Below are 18,469 nucleotides of genomic sequence, written 5' to 3'. Positions count from 1 at the left end.
TCCTTTTTTTTTTGCTCTTCCAAATCCTTTTCTTGCTCTATCTTTCAACCGTCCTGGGTAAAAGCAGCAGCTAGTCTGGTGTGAAATGTACAGAGACAGGCAGATTTCCAAGTGTGATGCTGTCTTACTGTGCACTGTAGAAGCCTGCATAAGTCTGCAAATTGTGTCCTGGTCAAGTCTACCTGGCCACTCCCCAGTGACGCCTAACCTGAGAATTTCCAGAACTGATAAATCGCTTGTCTAGAGGCATGTCATCGGGGTTAATGCAATGGTGCAGTAGGTCAGCCCATCATTTCACTGGCTGTCTCAAGGACCATCACCTGTGCGTGGTACTTGCAATGACTGCTGGTACCCTTGATACTGCAGTCATCATCATAAAAGAACATGGACAGCCACTGGGACAGGCTCCAGATAATTTTTCCAAGGTGATGGATGGTGGTGGGCAGAGGATTCATAAAAATGATTGGAACTGAAGACTGCTTATTGACGATTAAGGGTTTAAAGAGGTGGCCAGGATAGAGGTAAATAAAATCAATAAGAACTTAATAGGATTATCTGGAAAGGATATGAGTGGATAAGGCGTTATTAGCAAAAGCGTTATTAGCGAAATGCTATTCTAACTTTTCTACTTCTCCTGGTCTCATTTTAGGATTTAGTGTCTAGAAAGGAAAACCATCCGGGTTTCAGCCATGGCCCCAAGAAAAAGGAGCGGGCGAGGGATTTCGTTCATCTTTTGCTGCTTCCGAAGCAACGACCACCCGGAGATCACGTACCGGCTGCGGAATGACAGCAACTTTGCCCTGCAGACCATGGAGCCGGCGTTCCCCATGCCTCCGGTGGAAGAGCTGGACGTTATGTTCAGTGAGCTGGTGGTAAGTGACAGAGCCGAAACCATGTCGGTTGTCCCCGGAAAATCGTCCCATATTTGCAGAGGGGTATTGGCCAAGTCTAAGGAAAAGAGAAGCTCAGTTCAGACAACACGTTTCTTTATGCAATGGGGAAACTCCACTCAATGGTTGAGTTTTTAGGAGGTATGCCCCACACAACATGTTCTAACTCCACCATTGTGTGACCGTGGGCTCCCGTGGAGTTGAGAAAAATCTATCGCAATGTTTGATTGACAGTTCCTCTGCCCTCTCTCCTCCCCCGGGTCCTCCCGATGGTATTTCATAAGCCGTTGCTGCAAGAGCCTCGTGTGGCGCCGAGTGGTAAAGCAGCAGTTTCTGCAGCTGAAACTCTCCCCACGGCCTGAGTTCGATCCCGGCGGAAGCTGGTTTCAGGCAGCCGGCTCAGGTCAACTCAGCCTTCCATCCTTCCGAGGTCGGTAAAATGAGTACCCAGTAAGTAACGGCCGGGGAAGGCAACAGCAAACCACCCCGCTATAAGGCTTGCCAAGAAAACGTCAGTGAAAGCTGGCGTCCCTCCAAGAGTCAGTAATGACTGAGTGCTTGCACGAGAAGTTCCTTTCCTTTCCTTCCTGCTGCAAAAAACCAATCCCAGCGGCTCTCCTAGAGCGGCACTTTCTCCTTTCGTTGCTCTTGCCAGGGAACTCTGTAGCCAGTGGGAAACGTCAACTCAACGCATCAGAAAACTCCACAGAGCCCTCCATACAACACAACGGGTGTGCAGGAACTCTCCTCTGCACAGCGTGGATATTCAGTGTGGAGTGGTTTTTTTTTTAATAAAAAATACCCACCTCCACTGTGGGGTGGAGTTTTCCCTCCAGACAGCACATTTCTCAACAGTGGTGTAAAAACTCCACTGTGGAGTTCTAAAACCCAACATTGAGAAATGTGTTGTCTGAACTGAGCCAGAGCGAAGTGGCTAAAGGGACTGAAAAAGGTGCCTAAATTCAATCAGATTGTAAGAGATGGGAAAATATCAAGGTTTTGGAAGATCTGATTTTTGACATCTGGCAATATAAATTTCAGATTTTGAAATATTGTAGCTGTAATAAGTGTAGCAGGTTTTTTTTAGTCCAGACGCCTTCCAAGTTTGTGGAAATACTCTGCAACTTGAGTTAACAGGCTTGAGGCTGTTGCTTGTGGTTCTTTGTACATGCTAGTGATGCAACAGAGTCGTGCAGTTTTAAAAGCAAAGTGCAAATATCAGTTGCTGCTGACTTCCTTCGTAAGACTTTTATGGGGGACAGTCCCCAAACACCTCTCCACAAGGATCAAGGTGTTTGTTGCTCGAGATAGTGAGTGGAGGGGGGGAGTGTGGTTGAGTCAAGTTCTTATAAACTGGTATGTTAGGTTTAATGTGTGTGTTTAATGGTTTTTACAGTAACTGTCATACCAAGACAACCATTTATTGAATGATCATTTTGCGTTTGGAAAACTGGCCGCAGACATAGCTATCACCTCGGGGTGGGGGGAACGAGTGAGTATCTCCCCCTCTTCCAAATGCAGAAGGCTCCACCGTAGCTACTCTTCTGAGGACGCAACAGCAACCTTGGAAAAGAGAGGGGAGGGGGTGAAACGTGCATCCACTGGACACATCTCCCTAAATATGTTTAAAAGCAGGAATGGGAGGCGACAATGCTTCCGTCATTTCTTCCACCCTGCCTGCCAGAGCTTAGGATAGACAGAAGGCTCTAAACTTGGACTCTTCCGGAGGGTTGCACTCTTAGGGCACAACCCTGTGCAGGTTTAGACAGAAATAAATCCTAGAACTTCCAGTATTCATCAGCCAAGCATATAGCCTCCTATACTGGAGGTAGCACATAGCCAGATTAGTAGACGTTGATATCCTAACCCTCCATGAATTTGTCCAGTCCTCTTTTAAAGCCATCAAAAGTGCTGGCCATAACTACACCTTGGGATAGTGAATGCCATAGTTCAACTACTTTTATCTGTCCTGAATCTCCCACCAATCATTTTCATGGGATGCCCCCATTGGGTTTTGGTATTATGCGAGAACAAGAAAAATGTCTTCTATCCACTTTCTCTACACCATACATAATTTTGTAGACCCTTATCATGTCTCTCCTTACTTGTGTTTTTTAAAGCTAAACAGTCCCAAACATTGGCCCCATTCAGAAGACACCTTAAACCATGTCTTTAACCACGGTGGTTAAGCCAGAAAGCTGGGTTGTGTTCAGAAGACACCTTAAACCACGGCTTTAACCACAGTGAATAAAGCAAAAGGCCTTATTCACTATGGTTAAAGCCATGGTTTAAGGTGTCTTCTGAACACGGCCTGGCTTTCTGGCATAACCACCGTGGTTAAAGACATGGTTTAAGGTGTCTTCTGAACGGGCCCATTGTAACCTTACCACAAAAGGGAGTTGCTCCAGCCTCTTGATACTTTTGTTTTTCATTTTCTGTACCTGTTCCAACTCTACAATCTCCTTGTTGAGGTGCTGTATCCCTTTTGGAGTGTCTGGAATCATAGAATCATAGAATAGCAGAGTTGGAAGGGGCCTACAAGGCCATCGAGTCCAACCCCCTGCTCAATGCAGGAATCCACCCTAAAGCATCCCTGACAGGTGGTTGTCCAGCTGCCTCTTGAATGCCTCTAGTGTGGGAGAGCCCACCACCTCCCTAGGTAACTGATTCCATTGTCGTACTTCTCTAACAGTCAGGAAGTTTTTCCTGATGTCCAACTGGAATCTGGCTTCCTTTAACTTGAGCCCGTTATTCCGTGTCCTGCACTCTGGGAGGATCGAGAAGAGCTCCTGGCCCTCCTCTGTGTGACAACCTTTGAAGTATTTGAAGAGTGCTATCATGTCTCCCCTCCATCTTCTCTTCTCCAGGCTAAACATGCCCAGTTCTTTCAGTCTCTCTTCATAGGGCTTTGTTTCCATACCCCTGATCATCCTGGCTGAACAGGAACACCCCACGCTGTAATATTTTGTTGCTTTGTTTTGTTTATCTTGTAGATTCAATATATAACTCCCAGTACGATTAAACAGGTGTGTTCAGGTTTCCTTAGACCCTCCTGTAAGGCTTTACCATTTTATGTCAGCCAAGGCAAGTCAAGTCAAAACATGCCAATGTCAACACTGCTTTCTCCCTTGTGCCAAGTTCCTCAAGCATGAATGGCCGTACGGCTGGGCATTGTCAGGTTGTTGGCGCTTGTGGGCCCAAATCCCTTTCCGCCAGGCCAAGCTCCTTGTCTCGTCGTCTGTCAGGGCTTCATCTGCTCTTGCCGCCGCCACACAAGGAGAGACGGCGGTGTGGCGAGAGGCCTTCACAAAAGGCCGGCCGGCTGCTTCGAGACGGCTCAGGTTGCCGGGGCAACCTGCGAGGTTTCCCTGAGCTGCTGGCAGGACATGCCTTGTTGCTTTCCAATATTTCGTTTTCACCTCTCATACCAGATTAATCCCAAGATGTCCAAGAGAGAATAGGGGGAGGAGCACTCAAGTCAATTGAGGGGAGGGGCAAACCCGTGACCATGAGCAAGCATGAGATCTCCTAGCAATTACCAATTAAATTCCGCAGCACTTGGCAGACCGTGGGTTGAATTCTTAAAGGCTCTGTCCTGCCCCCTTCCTGCCTATCTTCAAATGTATGGGGCAGACCTGACAGAATTCTCTGAAGGCTTTTTAAGAATTCACCTGAGAAAGGCCCTAAATATTATATCTGGCAGAAACATTTTGGGCTTCTCAAAGAGTGTAACTGCTTTTTTCAGCATCTTGAGACTATGGGCTCATCTACACCAAGCAGGATAATTCATTATTAATAATAATAATAATAATAATAATAATATTAATATTATTAATAATATATTTATTTGTTACCCGCCTCTCCCTCTGGATCAAAAGTGGTATATAAAACGCAGGAGCCACACTACTGCAGTATTGAAGTGCACTGAAAACTGTTGGGGCTCATTGACCCAAACCATATGCCACTTTCATACCGCTATATCCTGCTTGGTGTGGCTCCTGTCTTTTATTTTATTTATTTATTTATTTTATTTATTTATTACATTTTTATACCGCCCAATAGCTGAAGCTCTCTGGGCGGTTCACAAAAATTAAAACCATAATAAAACAACCGACAGGTTAAAAGCACAAATACAAAATACAGTGTAAAAAGCACCACCAGGATAATACCGCTTTCATAGTGGAATATCCTGCTTGGTGTAGATGAGCCCTAATTCTCTCATGTTAGATCTGCTTTGGTTGCTTTCCAGTTTTCTCACACTTCCCACCCCAGCTTCCTGCTCGCAGATCCATCTGGCAGCGGCTTTCATACAACGCCACCAGTTCATCTGTCAGTCAAAATGACAAGCGCTACTTACTTCCACGCGGTTAAGCTAACTTAAGCCCTATTTGAGTGCCCCCCTCCCTCTCCCATCATAGCCCCACTGACGGGGTAAGCTTCCTGCATGTTGTAAAACCCTGTGCAATCAAAAACCTAAATCCCACCAGAGTAGAGGGGGATCCTTGCATCAGACCTTCCAACCCTCTTCCCACCAGTAAATGGATGCAACGGAGTGGGGGGGCCTCTCCCCCTTCCATGATGGGGAAGGTGTGAGTTTGATTGCCCAAACAGGGCTGAAGTTTAGAGCTGTTCGCAATTTCAAAAAAAACCACAGGGGCGTTGGCCCAAACCTGTCCTGCATCTGAAACCATTGTGTTTGGAGGGTCAGCAGTAGGTGCGTGTATCATCTCTGAGCTGTTGATCCTACATCAAGGGTGTGATTTGTTGCGTTTATTTCATGCCTTTTTTCCTCCAACGAACCCAAGGTGGTGTACATAATCCTCCACCTTCCCTATTCTCCTCCTCCTCCTTATTTTATCCTCACAACAACTACCCTGTGAGGTAGGCTGGACTGAGAGTCTGTGGCTGGCCCAAAGTCACTCAGTGAGCTTCCATGGCTGAGTGGGGACTAGAACCCGGATCTCCCGACTCCCAGCCCAACTCTCTAACCACTACATCATACAGGCCTCTTCTGTAAACAGCATGAAATGGTTTCTTTGTCTGTCTCCATACTAAACAAAAAAGCAGAAAGAACGGGACCCTCTTTGATTTTCTGTGAAACGGGGAGAGTTTAATACAGTGTGCAGGGTTCCACTTCTTTTGATGCAGAGTTTTGATTCTGTTTTTTTAAGTTGTTATCTATCTATCTATCTATCTATCTATCTAATCTCAAAGCCATAAAGAACCTCAGTGTTCCAAGCATTATAGAGTTGATAGAGCTAGAATATATGATAGTTAGAATACACTGCAATTCTCCAGGGTGCAAATATATCCTAGTGCAGATAAAAGTTATGGAACAAACATGGCTCTGGGCTAGTTTAATCCCATTGCTTTGGGAGGGCACTTAAGCCTTCCAGGCCAACTGCAGCCATTACCAACATGAAGCAATTTAATCATTAGATCATGCATTATGGATACTTCTTGATCTTCGCCTAAGCTTGCATTCTGTCATGGGGAGGCAGGCTTGGAAGCAATGAAGACCGTCAAAACACAGCATCGTGGCTTTGAAAAGAGGTAGCCTTACGAGCAGTCTTAAGTGATATTGTGCCAAGTTGTTAAGAGCCGACAGTCCAATTATAAGTCAGTTTCGATCCTCCCAGAGTGCAGGACACGGAATAATGGGCTCAAGTGACAGGAAGCCAGATTCCGGCTGGACATCAGGAAAAACTTCCTGACTGTTAGAGCAGTACGACAATGGAACCAATGAGGGAGGTGGTGGGCTCTCTCACACTAGAAGCATTCAAGAAGCAGCTGTACAACCATCTGTCAGGGATGCTTTAGGGTGGATTCCTGCATTGAGCAGGGGGTTGGACTCGATGGCATGAAGCCAAAGACTGCTCAGTCTTACCGAGCTTAAAAGTGGGTCTAAGCAATGTCCTGTAATCCGAGAGAGATTCAATTGAAGTTTGCCAGGCTCAAAGGTGGAGGGAGCATTAAACGGCAGTTTTCCCCCCAGCCTGGATTAAGATCTGCTCAGGAGAAGATGTTTTTATATATATATATATATATAGTATTTATTGCATTTATGTACCGCCCCATAGCCGAAGTTCTCTGAGCGGTTTACAAAGACTTCACCATCTCTTTTGAGAGCTGCCCCTGGGAAAACACTGACTGGGGGGGAAAAGGCCGTTGGGATAAGAGGATCCCCCACTTTGCACAACTTTCCCTGTTTGAGTTGCACAACTTTCCCAATTTCCACAAATTTCCCCCATAGGCTGAAACAGTCCGATTTCAGCAAATAGGGGGAATTTGGGTTGTGTACTTTAAAAAACACACAAAAAACTGCTCCCATCAAAGTGCGCGCATATATATATATATATATATATATATATATATATATGCATTTTTCAAACGCAATTACGAATTTGGGAATTTATAAACATTTCTCGAAAAAAGGTGCTCCTGCTCTCGTTCCTTTTCAGGACTGCGATTTGCATGCAGCGACAAAATATTTGCCGTAGTACCAATTTGCTGTAAGGATTGTTGGGATAATGTAGCTCTGTCAATAACCCACAAAAGATACTAGCTGTGCTGGGGGCTGACAGGTGGTCAGGGAGCTGCGTTTCTCTGCTGGGCACGAAGGAGGGGGGCTTCCCTCCTCTAGCAACCTACTTGGTCTCTACAGGAGAGAGACGGAGCACTCCAGCACTTGCCCATGCATATATGCCTGCATGGAATTCCATTCACTCGTCTGCATGTGATTCCTGGACATAAGAACATCAGAAGAGCCCTGCGGGATCAGACCAAGAGTCCATCTAGTCCAGCACTCTGTTCACACAGTGGCCAAACAGCCGTCGACCCGGGGCCAACAAAGCAGGACGTGGTGCAACAGTACCCTCCTGCCCATGTTCGCCAGAAACTGGTGCACACAGGCTCACTGCCTCTGTCACTGGAGGTAGCACATAACCCTCAGGGCTGGTAGCCATTGAGAGCCTTCTCCTCCAGGAATTTATCCATCCCCCTTTTAAAGCCATCCAAATTGGTGGCCATCACTACATCTTGTGGTAGTGACTTCCATAATTTAACTATGCGTTGTGTGAAGAAGTCCTTCCTTTTATTTGTCCTGGATCTCCCACCAATCAGTTTCATGGGATGACCCTGGGTTCTAGTATTTTGAGAGAGGGAGAAAAAAATGTCTCCCTGTCTACTTTCTTACACCACGCACAATTCTGTAATCAAACATGGAATTTTACAGGAGGTCCAGGCAACACAAGAACATAAAAAGTAAGTGTCATGCTGGATCAGACCATGGGTCCGTCTAGTCCAGCACTCTGTTCACACAGTGGCCAACCAGCGGTTGACCAGGGATGAACAAGGCAGGACATGGTGCAACAGCACCCTCCCACCCATGTTCCCCAGCAACTGGTGCACACAGGCTTACTGCCTCGAATACTGGAGATAGCACACAACCATCACAGCTAGTAGCCTCTGGCTACCACGCTAGTGCTTAAACACAAGGCTGGGATAATATACATGAAGCACATTGGGCAGTCATAAATTACTGGCCTATATATTACCTAGCAATTCCCAGTAATGCTGCTGTATTCTATATATATCCCCACACCTATTCGTCACTGTCAGTGTATAATCAGAGATGGTCTTAGCTTTTACTCCGAACTAACATTTTCTTGTCACCTCCGTCAAAACTGGTTTCCGTCTTAAGTTGGGTGTTTACAGAAAGTCGCTTTTCCCTGTCTTTTTGCAAAAATCCCAAATGTTTTTAGCTGGTCAGGCGTTTCTAGCTGGCTCATGTCTGCTTTTTTTTTTTTTTTAATCATTCTAAAACAGCAAGTAGATTAAATGCTATTCAGTACCAATCATAACGAGGTGGGAAGTCGGAACATCCGAGCGGCAGCAGCATGAAGAAGTCAGATGCCAGATGTTCATATTTTATTGACACAGATGGAACGTTCCTATTTCCCCATAAGCGCTCGACCTTGTAGATAGAGATGACTGCTTCATCAGCATGGAAGCCCTTATCCCTGTGTTGTTGTTGTCTTTCCAAAACTTTCGGGGGTGTCAGCTGTGTTTACAGCAACACTATCTTCTCATGAATTAAACACCGTGCAAGATAACTAACTTCATTTGATCCCCTGAATTGTTAAACTGGTTGGGCAGTTCAAGGCTGCTTGTAACTCACAGGATTCTCAAAGCTTTTAAACAATATTTTATTGAATTTGTTGTTTATTCATTCAGTCGCTTCCGACGCTTCGTGACTTCATGGGCCAGCCCACGCCAGAGCTTTAAAAATATATAAAAACATATAAATTGGGAGCGGAGCAACCTGATCTGCATCCACTAAGGGTGGATCCGAATCAGGTCGGGAGAGCTGCAGATTGAGGCGAAGCAGATCGCTCCACTGCGGATCGCTTTGCCTCAATCTGGAGCTCCAAATGCAGGTAAGGGGGGGCTTACCTGGTGCCAGCGCCACAGTCTGTGCAGCGACAGTGGCGGAGCCAGGTAAGGGGGAGGGGGGCTTACCTGCCTCCATCGTGGTCCAGCGGTGGCTTCAACTGAGGCCTAGGCCTCAAAGCAGAACTAGGCTGTGGCCTGCTTCCAGCTTGAAGCTTGGGCCTCATTTGAAGCTGCCGCCCGGACTGTGAAGGACGCAGGTAAGTGGGGGGGGGAGGGGGGCTTACCTGGCTCCGCCACTGCCTCGGTCCATGCAGTGGCGGATGGCGGAGCCAGGTAAGGAGGAGGGGGGCTTATTCGGCCCCCATTTTGTCCCCCCTTCCCCACTTACCTGCCTCTGCCGCCCACCGCGGAGGAAAGTAAGTGGGGAAGGGGGGCAAAATGGGGGGCGAATCTCGATCCGACCCTTCGGATCTCGCTTCGGATCCAGTTTTGGAGCAGGTCAGGGGAGGGTTGAATTGACCCGAAGTGGTTCGGGCCCGATCCGAAACTTTCGGATCGGGCCACGAAGCGGTTCGGGGACCTGGTGCACAGCCCTAATTTAAACCACTGTTGGTTATTGTGCTGTCTTAGCTCAGCCAATGGCTGTTTACAAGTTCAGCCTCAACCCATTTAATATTTCTCCCTCGATTTCCCCCATCCTGCTCATCTACCGTGTTATGGGTAGTGTGTGCAGTACTACAAGGCAACCCCTAGCTCATATTTTACAGTGTGCTTATGTCGCTTATTTACCGTTTGATGTATACAAAGGAAGTTTGGCTCTTGAAATGGTGCATGTGTAACACCATTAGCCTCTGCCATTACCCTCTTTAACAGCAGACCATGTTTGTGCCGCATTTGCTCATACGGGTGGGGGAAGATGCTATAGGAATTATTTCCATGGAACAAATGTGCAATTTCTCTTTTTTATATCCTGGGATTTTGCCCAGCCCTTGACATAACTGCCACAACTTAAGCTTTGTGCGCTGCTGTCATTAAAGATCAGCCACCACCAGGGCGGAACACGCAGTTTGTTTGCAAGCTACGTTGCTTCTGATGGTTTCTGCCACTTCACACACTGTTTTGTTTTGCTTTTTAATTATGATCCCCGGGTTGCTTTACTTGCATCAGCAGCGTTGAGTGCTTCAAAGAGTGCAATTAACTTCTGGGGGTGGGTGGTGGCGGAAATATGCAGTGTCAGAGAGGATGGGCAAAGCTAAATAGATGCAAACTCAGCTTCGGCCTAAAGAGAATCTAGCATGCGCAAAGAAAGGGAACATTGCTCAGTGGCAGAACGGTCATGTTGCATGAGGTTCATGCTCTGGGTCAAAAAAATGGATCTGCTAGCAGATAATGGGGAAGAGCGTTACTGGTATCAGACTATCCAGCATCGGAAGGAACATGGGCAGGAGGGTGCTGTTGTACCCATGTCCTGCTTATGGGTCCTTGATTGACCATTGGTTGGCCACTGTGTGAACAGAGTGCTGGACTCTGTTCACACAGAGTATAGCTTCCAAATCACGTGAGGTACTGGTTCCTCTCTATTCGGCCCTGGTTACGCCTCATCTAGAGTATTGCGTCCAGTTCTGGGCTCCACCATTCAAGAAGGATGCAGACACGCTGGAGCGTGTTCAGAGGAGGGCAACCAGGATGATCAGGGGTCTGGAAACAAAGCCCTATGAAGAGAGACTGAAAGGACTGGGCATGTTTAGCCTGGAGAAGAGAAGATTGAGGGGAGACATGATAGCACTCCTCAAGGACTTGGAAGGTTGTCACACAGAGGAGGGCCAGGATCTCTTCTCGATCCTCCCAGAATGCAGGACACGGAATAACGGGCTCAAGTTAAAGGAAGCCAGATTCCAGCTGGACATCAGGAAAAACTTCCTGACTGTTAGAGCAGTACAACAATGGAACCAGTTACCTAGGGAGGTTGTGGGCTCTCCCACACTAGAGGCCTTCAAGAGGCAGCTAGACAACCATCTGTCAGGGATGCTTTAGGGTGGATTCCTGCATTGAGCAGGGGGTTGGACTCGATGTCCTTGTAGGCCCCTTCCAACTCTGCTATTCTATGATTCTATGAATAGAAGGACCCTTGGTCTGATCCAGCATGGCCCTTCTTATGTTCTTAACTTCAGACATTTCCCTTCTTATGGTTCTTTAAACCTGATTTGGACTGGAGAGTCCTTCAAAAAGAAGACAAGACATCTTCAAATCGAGGAGTGCCCTCTGTAAAAGAGGAGTAGCTCTCTGTTGCACTGAGTGGGTCCTGCTTGTGGGTCCCTGGCCAATGGCTGGTGGGCCACTGTGTGATCAGAGCACTGGACTAGATGGACCCTCGGTCTGATCCAGCAGGGCTCTCCTTATGTTCCTATGTAGTCGGAGAAGATATGCTGGCTGGGAATAATGGGAGTTGTAGTCCAACACATCTGGAGGGCACCAGGTTGAGGAAAGCTGGTGTAGGATGTTTTGTTTGGAATGGATGGCTGTTTATAGGAGTACTAGATGGTGCAAGTAAAATTCTTTATAGCAGTTATCTGGAGTCTTAGAGTCTTACTGGTGGGGCTCACTGAATATTCACCTGTTTAATTTTTCAGGGTGAACATAAATGCTTTTTTTGGGTGGGTGTGTAAAATTTCCCGTCTTTCTCTCTACCCCCTCTAGCTCACATTGTATGTTGCCATTGCTTTGCCAATTTGCAACGGATGATTTGGCACCGTTTTTAAAAAAAGAAATTTATTTTAATGAATGCACATATTCTTCCTGCAAATAGTCGCATGACTGTCCTTACATGGATACTTTAGTGCCAGGGTAGGCTACCTGGTGCCTGACAGGTGTTTTGGACTGCAATTCCCATAATTCTTGACCATTGGCCAGGTTGACTGGAGCGTATAGGAGTTACAGTCCAAAACATCTGGCGGGTGCCAGGTTGCCTACCTGTGCCTTGCTGGGCCTGTTCAGACAACACGCTAAGCCATGGGTAGGCTGCTAACCCTTTTGCAGCGAGTGGTTAGTGAGTGGGTTTTAACTGTGGTTATGTAGCCACCATGGCTGGGAATGGTTCACACGGTACACTAAGCCGTAATATTTAGCTCAAAATGTGTAACGATAATTTTTTTAATTAATTAATTAATTTCATTTATATACCGTCCCATAGCCAAAGCTCTTTGGGCGGTTTACAAAAGTTAAGGACAGTAAACATTAAAAACAAATATACAAAGTTTAAGAACATAAAAAGCATAAAAACAACAATATCCTTGTGAAAACAGCTATTCTGGGCTCAGTTAGAAACGAACAAACTCATGGTTTAGCGTGTTGTCTGAACAGGGCCAATGAACATCCAATATGTGACCAATCAGGAGAAGTGAAGCCATGTTGCCCCTCTCTCAGTGGGATAACCATTTCGCCTCTTTCACCCCGTTGCCTATCAGAAATGCGGTGCTATTCCTGGCTTCTGAAACTGTTTGTAAAAAGTGCCTTTCCACTTTCAGCTCATCCAGACTTATCAGTCAAAGATGTCTGTTCTTTCTTTAGCTTCTGGTCCAAATCTAAGGAAGGTGTGAACTGTTTTCTTCGTAGCAAATATTTGGGTACAAGCCAACTGTAGGAATGTCAGGCAAAGCTTTTATGTCGAAAGTTTAAGTGTAAGCTGACGCTCTAAAAGATGTGATGCTGTGAATAACCTGCCTTTGTCCTAGGGTGTGGATTACACACTCTGTAGCTCAGAGACCAGCCTGCCTGCCCTTGCAGATTTCTGTTTAAGAGCTCTGTGAGTTCCATCTATCATTCTCACACAAAACAAAATTGTGTAGCACTCTGCACATTAAATACGCAATATGAATTCCAAAATCCATATTAAAGTCATGCCTTTATTACGCCAACTCAAGAGGTTACAAAAATGTGCAAGCTTTCAAGTTCTGCAGAGCTCTTCATCAGGCAAGAGGTTACAAAGCAACATGTGTGAGTAGGGGTGGAGGGAAGACTTGAGGCTGAAGTCATGAAATCTGCATGGTCAGAGCCTGAAGATGAAACGTGGAAGGAAAAGAGCTACGGACATTAAAACTAGGCTCTACCAGGGGATGTGATGGTTTCATGCTGCATCTGGGATTGCACATAGGACCGTTGGGCACAAGAAACAAACAGTCAACTCTCGTTTTTGTATATGTAAATTCCAGCTGTTATTCTGACGAAGCGGACTTCATAACTTTAACATTGTCACCGTTTTCCCACTTTCTATTACCCACCCACACCCACCCACACACACACACATCTAATATTTGTAACATATAACCTGCTGAAGAAATCTGGATATCTCAAAATCTTGCACATTTTTGGTGACCTTTGACTTGGCCTAATAATATGGTTTAGCCTTTCTTTCTTTTTTAAAGCGCCATCTTAGTATCTTGTAGTAGTAAATTACATAAGCAGTGCATTATGTCAAAAAGTATTTCCTCTTATCCTCCCAGAAGTAACTGCACATCAATCAGCGGAAGATAAAATCTATGGGTGGATAGTGTAATTATGTGGTTTAGTCACTAGATGGCACTGGATTTAGTTGTGTCTAGTCTGTTTCCTGACTCCTAGTTGAGCAGAGCAAAGTAATGGTGGTTCATCTACTCAATGAGGATGGCTATGGAAGAGCTAAATTAAAGAGCCATTGAAAACTGGTTTCAACAGAAGACTAAAAGCTTCAGTTCCCTGTGATTCATTGTTAGAGCATATTTTTTCAGGGCACAGAAATCCAAAACATTCCTGTTAGTTTTTGATACAAGTTGAAAGGCACAGCCATTGCCTTTTTTGACATTGGAGGAGAAAGCGGGTCTCTGCCCACCTACGTATGTGGTGGCACGCTCTTCGTTCTAGGTGGCATGGTGCACTGATCAGCCTGGGGCACTGATTTTAGTTGATTGGTCTACTGCTGATAAATGGGATAAAGCTAGCATTCCTAACAAATACTGTCTAACAAACATTGCCAAGAGAATGCATCTAGAGCATTAATGTCCAAAGCGCTAGCTGCGTGTGTGTATGTAATCACAGGGTGTTAAGTAGACTTATTTATTGTATTCAGTTTTTTTAATTACATTTCCATACCGACATCGAGGAATGATTAAAAGAGAGCTTGTTGGTACCAGTTATTTAGAGAAAAAAGACTTCCCAGTTGAACTCTCTACTACTAATTGAAAGGTTTGGGCTGAATTTGTTTGGCTTTCGAAGTTTGATGGACTTTCCATGGGCATTAATTGGGTTCAGCACTGAGTCACAACTATAAAATCACAAGACTGCCTCAGAAATGAGATCTGGGGAATTTATAGTATCATGTTGAATTGGTTTAGCTCTCTGGTTGGTTTTATGGATCATAGGATCCTGAAGGATTCACAGAAAAAAAAAAGTAAATTTGCTTCCCTTCCTCCATCATTATATTCTGCACACATTTTTGTCTTTCTTCTTTCATTCCCATCCCCCTTATGTGCTCCTGAGACAGAAAAGCTTTGTAGGAAATGCAAAACTTCACCGTGTTGAACTTCTCTTAGGCTAGCCGAGGAATTATAGAGCTAACAAATAAAATCTCTTGCGCTTGTTCCGCAGTGTAAAAAGCAAAATGTAGAAATGAATCTCCTGAACCTTGAAGGTTGAATAGTTGTTGTCTTTTTTTCAGTCCTCTGGGAGAAAAATGTGCAGAAGTAAGGCACCTAGCTGCAGGGTTCCTTTGGTAGTAGGAGCTAATGTCATAGATTCATGGACCACAGACAATATCTGATGGAACGCCTCTCCTGACGGGAACATCCCTTGTACACTACACTCAACATCTAAGGTCCTCCTCCAGGTGCCTACTCCAAGGGAAGCTCCGAGGATGGCAACAAGGGAGAGGGCCTTCTCAGTGGTGGCCCCCCAATTATGGAATGATCTCCCCAATGAGGCCCGCCTGGCACCAATGTTGTTATCTTTTCGGCACCAGGTCAAGATTTTTATTTTTTCCCAAGCATTTAATAGCATATGCTGAGTTTTTAATTGACCCCAGATCTATATTTAGGCCTGGCTGAGTGTTCACCATTGCTATCTATCTATCTATCTATCTATCTATCTATCTATCTAAAATGCTTAGGTATGTTTCCGTACAGGCTTCAGCTGATACAGGTTGCTAAGCAACAGTCACAACATGTAACGTCAGTTGATACAGGTTGCTAAGCCAGTTGCCTGACTCCTCCGGGCTTTCCAAGGTAATCCTACCCCTTTTTTGCCTCTCTGCTCCCCCCCCCCGAAAGGGGGCAGCACCACGGTCTGGAGCATGAGCAAGGCGCGGCTGGGGCTCTTGGTGGCCAGGTGGGAGGCTGCTCGCCTGCTGCGAGCCGAGGCCCCGGCCTAATCTCATGCGAGCTGGGCAGGCGGCCCAAGGCTGACAGGAACCCCGGGGAAAGGGGGACACCTGCTCCCCCTTCCCCTCCCTCCCTGCCCTCCAGGTCTGCCAGACGGCACTGTATCAGCAGCCTCCAAGCAGCCCGCGCCCCCGCGATGATATTTAATTAATAAACTTTAAGATATGCTGCAACAGTGTATGTTACTCCGGGTACAGCTAGTAAATATGTATTCTCCTTGTCTGTTGTCTGCTTTTACGCTCTTAAATTTTTATATTGATTTTTAATGTTCAACATTTTAATCTTTGTAAACCGCCCAGAGAGCTTCAGCTATGGGGCAGTATAATAAATAATAATAACTAAATAATAAAATGAAGATAATCTAGTCTAGCCTTCTGCAGTGTGCAGGAAAACCAATTAAACCATTACATAACTTAACACTTCCTCAAGATGGATAGAGTGGAATAGTTCTGATCTATGTATGACGATACAGTGAGTTCTGGTTTAAGATTGGCTGCAGCCGGTTCCAAACATCCTGGAAAGCTATGCTTTTCGTTTCGCTCCTCAAAATGGGGTACGGTACACCTGGGAGATCCTCCCAACTTCTCCATGGCTAGAAAGGGCTAACAATCCTTCAGTTGACATAAAATCACTGCTGAGATCATAGAATCATAGAATAGCAGAGTTGGAAGGGGCCTACAAGGCCATTGAGTCCAACCCCCTGCTCAATGCAGGAATCCACCCTAAAGCATCCCTGACAGATGGTTGTCCAGCTGCCTCTTGATCGCAAAATCAGCTCGGAAATCCTGAAATTTGGAAAAACCTAATTTGGGGGTATTTTTATTTGCTTTTTGAGATCCCAGGCACAACATTGATAGCTAGACCTGGTCAGCTAGCAGCATGTTCGTTTATTTTCCCTTTCTTTATACACAGGCTCCAACGGTGTCTAGTCAGAGAACAAATTGCAGATGGGCTTTAATGCTAATTGCCAGTTGGCATCTCCCCCTCATTAATTAGTCTCCTTCATGATTGTTAATTGAAACTGAATGGGATGGAGCTTGCGTGCTGATTGCTTGAGGGAGTTCATGGCAGGTTTTCAAACTGGGATGATGAATACAGTGTTTCGTTGTTGCGTTTTTGTTTTTTTTTCCTTCGGAAACCAGCCTTGTCCAACTCCATCTGATTTTTAAGTATGTGGCTGCCATTTTCGGTTCCCTTGCTGTCACATGGCCACTGGATGGTCAGCAGCAGCCAAAACAGCTTGGAATTCCTGTCCATGCACGGCTCATTCTCTCCGGTGCTGAAACTGTGAGGTTCTTCTTCGTGGTCTCTATGCATCACACATATGGGCTTTGCGCCTGTGCAGAGACCAGACCGGAACTTTCTCTAGCTGAGTGGAACGTTTTTGGCGGGAACCCCTCCCCCCACGCTACCGCGCATGTCCATGGGGTTCCCGCCCTTACCTCAGTTCTTCGTCGTCCGCCGTTGTGCCTAGACCGAAAAACTTTACCTCTAGCGTTTTCTCTGTTGATCTATTTAAAATACTTTTCTAACTTACCTTTTCTTCAGCTTTCTTCTTTTTCGTCCTTTTTCTCTCTTTATCTATATAAAAAAAAAAAAAAAAAAAGATTTTTGTAGTTAGATTTCTCCTCAGCGACTTCGGTCGTGTGAGGCCTTTATGGCAATCAAAGCACCATTTAGAAAGTGCGTCAAGTGCGGAGCTAAGCTCCCTCCGTCTGACGGCCATTCTTTGTGCATTATCTGTTTGGGAGAGGGACATGTGGTAGAGACCTGCCACCATTGTATGTCTTTTACCAAACAAACCAGAAAACACCGAGCAGACCGACTCCGCTCCGTACTTTGGGAGAAGGCTCTCAAGGCCACAGAGGCCCCTTCGATGGAAAGAACGGCGGTTCATAAGTCTGTTGCCCGTAAAACGGCAGTTACAAAGACTGTTGCGGAGAAACCGTCAGACCATAGCACTGAAGTGCAGACCAGAGCAAATAGGGCTGAGATACCCCTCACGCCTGGTCGGTCTTTATCGAGTTCTATGGCTAAGACAATCCCTAAAACAGCCAGAACTCTGATATCTTCTCCTGAGCCGGAGAAGAAAAAGAAGAAGAAGAAAAAGAGGGATGTGGAGAAATCCACCGTACCGTCACCTCGACATCGGGAATCGGCCAAGAGCCATTCCACGCCTCCTGCCGTACCGACCACTTCGATACCGAGGTCACCTTCGGTACCAAGATCTATGTCAGTACCGACGGCCACGGTACCGACATGCCCTCCAAGTTTATCAGAGGGTGAAATTCGGGATTCAGTGTCGGTAACGTCCGCTCGGCAACCTATGAGGCCGCAAGAACTCGTACAGCCTTCCCCGAGACGGACCTCAAGAACAGATTGGGACAGGGCATCGCAGTACTCTGATTCCCAGTCTAGATATTATGACTGGGAAAGATACCGTCCTCAACAATATTTTCAAGGGGATCAAGGTTACTACCAGCAGGAAGGTTATTATGCACAACCTCCTCCAACAACAAGAGTCTGCCAGTTGCCTCTGCCTTCTCCATCCGCTCAGTTAATGTCGACGGTATCGACGCCTCGACGCCGTGCACAGCAAGCAATACCATCTGCTGCATCCGCTACTGTGCTGCCGCAGGACGAACAACATGGTCTGCAAGTGGTGACGTTATCATCACCAGAGGATAGCTATCCTTCTGATTCCGAATCTCAACATTCAGTTGCCCCAGCTGCTCCTTCACCAGACGATGCAATCGAAGATGCCGATCCATCCTCGCC

General features: G+C 46.0%; 2 protein-coding genes across 3 annotated transcripts in view; both read left to right on the top strand.

Moving 5' to 3' along the window:
• Positions 1 to 18,469, top strand: part of JKAMP (JNK1/MAPK8 associated membrane protein) — a 405,493-nt gene that overhangs the window by 212,386 nt on the left and 174,638 nt on the right. The window lies entirely within an intron of this gene.
• DAAM1 (dishevelled associated activator of morphogenesis 1) overlaps positions 1 to 18,469 on the top strand; it is a 231,023-nt gene that overhangs the window by 84,707 nt on the left and 127,847 nt on the right. For both annotated transcript variants that reach the window (XM_063118186.1, XM_063118185.1), the window contains exon 2: positions 650 to 872. In XM_063118186.1, the coding sequence (XP_062974256.1) occupies positions 690 to 872 (183 nt within the window). In that variant the 5' untranslated portion in view covers positions 650 to 689. The remainder of the gene's footprint in view (positions 1 to 649; positions 873 to 18,469) is intronic.

This window comes from Elgaria multicarinata, chromosome 2 (assembly GCF_023053635.1).
Source record: "Elgaria multicarinata webbii isolate HBS135686 ecotype San Diego chromosome 2, rElgMul1.1.pri, whole genome shotgun sequence".
Lineage (NCBI taxonomy): Eukaryota > Metazoa > Chordata > Lepidosauria > Squamata > Anguidae > Elgaria > Elgaria multicarinata.
The sequence above is the reverse complement of the archived record's forward strand: the minus strand, read 5'-3'. Positions and strand labels throughout refer to the sequence as shown.